At 36.7% G+C, this 4,362-nt stretch overlaps 1 protein-coding gene across 2 annotated transcripts; it reads left to right on the forward strand.

Moving 5' to 3' along the window:
- Positions 1–1,549: 1,549 nt before the first annotated feature.
- On the forward strand, positions 1,550–3,522 carry LOC137716510 (feruloyl CoA ortho-hydroxylase F6H1-3). 2 transcript variants are annotated; one of them, XR_015961155.1, is made up of 3 exons: positions 1,550–2,141; positions 2,744–3,395; positions 3,487–3,522. XR_015961155.1 is itself a non-coding variant. In XM_068455965.2 (2 exons), the coding sequence occupies exons 1-2, from the start codon at positions 1,648–1,650 to the stop codon at positions 3,330–3,332; spliced, it is 1,083 nt and encodes a 360-aa protein (XP_068312066.2). In that variant the 5' UTR covers positions 1,551–1,647; the 3' UTR covers positions 3,333–3,522. The 2 variants fall into 2 exon arrangements, 1 of the variants encoding a protein (XP_068312066.2); XM_068455965.2 differs by having other exon boundaries at positions 1,551–2,141; positions 2,744–3,522.
- Positions 3,523–4,362: the final 840 nt, after the last annotated feature.

Raw genomic sequence — 4,362 nt, forward strand, 5'->3', positions numbered from 1 at the left:
ATAGTAGAGCCCAAAACTGCCAAAAAACTATGATGGTTAGCCCTTGTTTAAAAAAAAAAAAAAATTCAAACAAAAAACAAATTTGCAAACTTTTTTCCTTCATGATTAAGAATAAGTTTGTAAGCATTTGAAATCAGTTTTACCCTTTCTTAAACCACAAATGTATTTTCAAAAGAATATTTAAATCGAAATCTGAAAATCCTTTCTTTGCCTCCTTGCAATACTTATCAGTCTTGACCGCAATTCTAAGGCCTTAAATACTTTCTCCTCGCTGTGTACATTTGTACCTCCACTGCACATCTCGGAATACTTGCAATACATTTCTTTCAAATCCAGTAAAATGTCCTTCAGTCCACCATTCTCGATTTCTGATTTTGAAATAAACTTTTTCAAGGGTTTGGAGAATCCATTGCTCTCCAAGAATCGAGCCATAGAGCGGAGTGTTTGATTATTGAACATGAGTTTATAGATAAATTTTGCTTTTAGTTTCAATTGAATTTTGTCTTTAAAGGTAATTGTACAGTAGGAAAAAGGGACAATTTTTCTCAATCTCATGGCCAAAAAAAAAAAAAATCTCAAACAACAGACAAGACAAAATTGAAAATTAATATCTACCACTTTGATTAAATGAAAGCACAAAAATGACATAAAATAAATAAAACCTAAAATGCTGATGTGGACAAATTCAAAGTGCTTTAATTAAATCTTAAAAAGAGAGAAATGTTTAATCATAAAATATGAAAGATAAATAGGGAATTCTAATTTTCTCAACACAAAAAAAAAGAAAAAAAAAATCCTAACAGACCATAGTAAACGTCTTGCATGGGTTGAAAAACTACTTAGTTGACCTAGACGTACAATTACAGATGAGCCAAATTCAATGTCGATCATAAGTAGGTATGTATTAATATTGCGTGTTACACCACCTACCCACTATAGAAGAATTTATATGCACACTGTTTCTCTTTTAAAAAGAGAGACAACGGATGGTAAGTCACGGTTATCTATTTCTTTTAAGATCAAAGAGGCTATGGGGAATTTCACTCTGCCTGTGGCCAGGGCCAAGCAGACTTACCAGATCAGACCATTGAATTCGGAACCTCCAACATTTTTTTTGTTTATTGAGAACCTGCAGTCAGCAACCTTACCACTGTAGTTTATATGCACTAAGTTTGTGTGACTCTTTGTGTGACTAATAGACCTATCCCACAAGGTAGGAAGATCTATATATATGTGCCTTAATTTGTTGTAGTCGGACTCTTACCTATGTATGCGAGCCACTAGTTAGTTGGCTAAACATAACTGATTTGCATGAGCATTAGCGAATTTTTTTTTCTAACAAGTGATTGTCATACTGTCGCATTACACATAAAAATATTTCTGCACCTTGTCGTAGCACTAAGGTAAAGCAACACCTAGCACTTAGGATTAGGTAATTTAGTGCCCAACCTAAAGCTCACGTGATCAAGCTAGCATTCTAATTGCATTTGATGGTAGGTTAGATGTTAATACACAGAGTAGAAGGGTAGATGTAGAATATCCAAGTATATGAATTAGTCGCTGGATCAAAACTCTATTATATAGATAGTAAACTAAGCACTCTCTTCTCCCGTCTCCCGTACCCAGATTGTAGAAGACTTAACTACTATGGCCAAAACCATCTCCGACCTCTCAGATATCACTGACTTTGTTATAAACAAAGGCAATGGAGTAAAGGGTCTCTCAGAATTGGGCCTCAAAAGCATCCCCAACCAATACATCCAACCCCTTGAAGAAAGAATCAGTACTATGATAATGTCCCAAGACTCCATTCCTATCATTGACATGTCGAATTGGAACGACCCGAAAGTGGTAGAATCTATTTGCAGTGCAGCAGAGAAGTTGGGGTTCTTTCAACTAGTGAATCACGGGGTGCCGGTTGAAGTGCTCGAGAATGTGAAGGAAGCAACTCATCGCTTCTTTTTGTTGCCAGCTGAGGCGAAGAGCAAGTACTCGAAAGAGCGTTCGCCTTCGAACAATGTCCAATATGGTACGAGCTTTAATCCTCAAGCAGAGAAGGCTCTGGAGTGGAAAGATTTCCTTGGTCTCTATGCTTATGGGGACGAGCATGAGGCCTCTGCGTTTTGGCCTCCTGTGTGCAGGTAAGAAGTAAATTAATGCACCCTAACATGTACATGAAGTAAAATTCACCCTAACATGTACATCCATTTTATAAATTCAGGTATACAGCATGATAAACTATGTTGCACAGGTACTGGTAGAGATACGCTACAAGTACGAACACTATACAAAATAAATTTCCAAAAATTAGGACACGAATAAAGCTATAAAAATAATAAATGATACACGTTCAAACACAAGATTGCTAGTAAGTACATTCATATCATGTTCATTTTCCATATCATTCCGCTCATAAGAAAGAACTTTTAATCATAACAAAGAAGATCACTTGTAGGACAGTGGCTAGTTAGTAGACACCAAATCTACGATATATAGTGTATCATGGATATTAATTTGGTTGATATATTTTGTCAATCATGTCAAATATGAACCAAATAGTAAGTATCGACCAAGTATGGACATCGTACCACATATGATAGATTAGTACGTACTAAACAATTCATTTCTCCTTGCCATCATCTTAAAAGTCATTATATCTTCTTTAGATTTTTTAACTGATTAATCTGAATAAAAGTATTTATACCAAGTTATCGACTATGTATATATGTATTTATGGTTTTAGGGATGAAGTACTTGAATATATGAAGAAGTCTGAAATTCTTACAAAACGACTCGTAGAGTTGCTAATGAGAAGACTAAATGTGAAAGAAATAGACAAAGCAAAAGAATATCTTTTAATGGGGGCCAAGCGGATCCAGCTCAACTACTACCCCATTTGCCCAAATCCTGAGCTCGCAGTCGGAAATGGCCGTCACTCTGATATCTCAACGCTTACAATCCTCCTTCAGGACGATATTGGTGGGCTTTACGTGCGAAGGAATGACAATGGCAATGACAAGGATAGCGGCTGGATTCATGTTCCACCTGTGAAGGGGTCCTTAGTTATCAACATTGGTGATGCACTGCAAATAATAAGCAATGGGCGATACAAGAGCGTTGAGCATCGAGTAGCGGTCAATTCAAGTAAGAACAGGGTTTCGATTCCCATATTTGTCTTCCCAAGGCCATCTGAGATGTTCTCTCCGCTGCCAGAGGTGCTTGAAAGTGGCGAGAAACCAGTGTATAAGTCAGTTCTCTTTTCTGATTATGTCAAGCATTTCTTTGCGAAGCCCCATAATGGAAAGACAACGATTGAGTTTGCCAAAATATGAAGATTATGCACTACGCACGAAAATTTTCTCATGTAGTAAGAGATGCGATTAAATCTCTTAAATGTATGCATTCTTATCCTACTACAACTCATCATATCCAACTCTAAATTGAACTGAGTATGTGATCTGATTTTCTTCTTCTTCTTAGTGACAGCTTGACGAATACGAAATATCCTTCTTTGACCGTTTATATTGAATCTTTCTCCTTTCACACTAAATGCACACAAAGAAAATGTTGCAAATCCAACTGTTCACAAGGAGTCTATGACAATTATAACCTCAGAAAAGTTTAAACTTACAAACTATGCCTAGGCATGGTGGCGAGAGAAGAAGATGAGCGTGTCACCTGGGACGACTGCACGACTGCAGGTCGTCTGCGTGGTCAGAGATCATAGATCTCCACAGGATATCGCACGAAGGCGATGAGGTTAACGGAGAGATCGAGGGACGAAACGGTTCGTATGGATATCTCCTGGGTTTTGGACGTCGGCTCGGTTTACGCGTTGCGGCTTTAGGCCGCGGTTATGCATTATACTGAATGTTCATGCAATTAGGTTTAAAAAATTTCGACTGCGTTTTAAAAGAACTTTGATTGTGATGATAAATATTGTGAACGAGTTTGCAGGAGTTCCTCCTCCAATTTCTTCCATCTTCAAAACGTGTATTTCATTCGACATAAAAATAAATTGAATTAATAATAGTATATGAATTTAAAACGGTAAAAATTTTATTCATAATAATGATTAAAACATAATAATCTCCTTATTGAAGATGAACAATTTTTTTTAGTGCAGTGTCAAGAACATGCTGGTGTTGTGGCCTATTTTAGAGAAGGAGGAGACGGATTTTGTAGCCTATTTTAGAGAAGGGAGAGATAGACGGGCCGGCAGAGAGAATATAAAGACGAGGCTTGAGGAATTCTGTATTTTATTCCCGGATCTTGTGACTTTATTTATATTTATAGTAAATCAAGTAGGATTTTTTGCTTTGCAAGTAATACAATTCTAAAGTGAAATGATCTTATAGTATC

Source organism: Pyrus communis, chromosome 3 (assembly GCF_041283825.1).
Source record: "Pyrus communis isolate YQ-2024b chromosome 3, ASM4128382v1, whole genome shotgun sequence".
Lineage (NCBI taxonomy): Eukaryota > Viridiplantae > Streptophyta > Magnoliopsida > Rosales > Rosaceae > Pyrus > Pyrus communis.

Coding starts and splice junctions, on each gene's coding strand:
- LOC137716510 (XM_068455965.2), top strand. CDS start 1,648: ATGGCCAAAACCATCTCCGACCTCTCAGATATCACTGACTTTGTTATA. Junction 2,142..2,743: donor TTTTGGCCTCCTGTGTGCAG/GTAAGAAGTAAA, acceptor TTATGGTTTTAG/GGATGAAGTACTTGAATATA.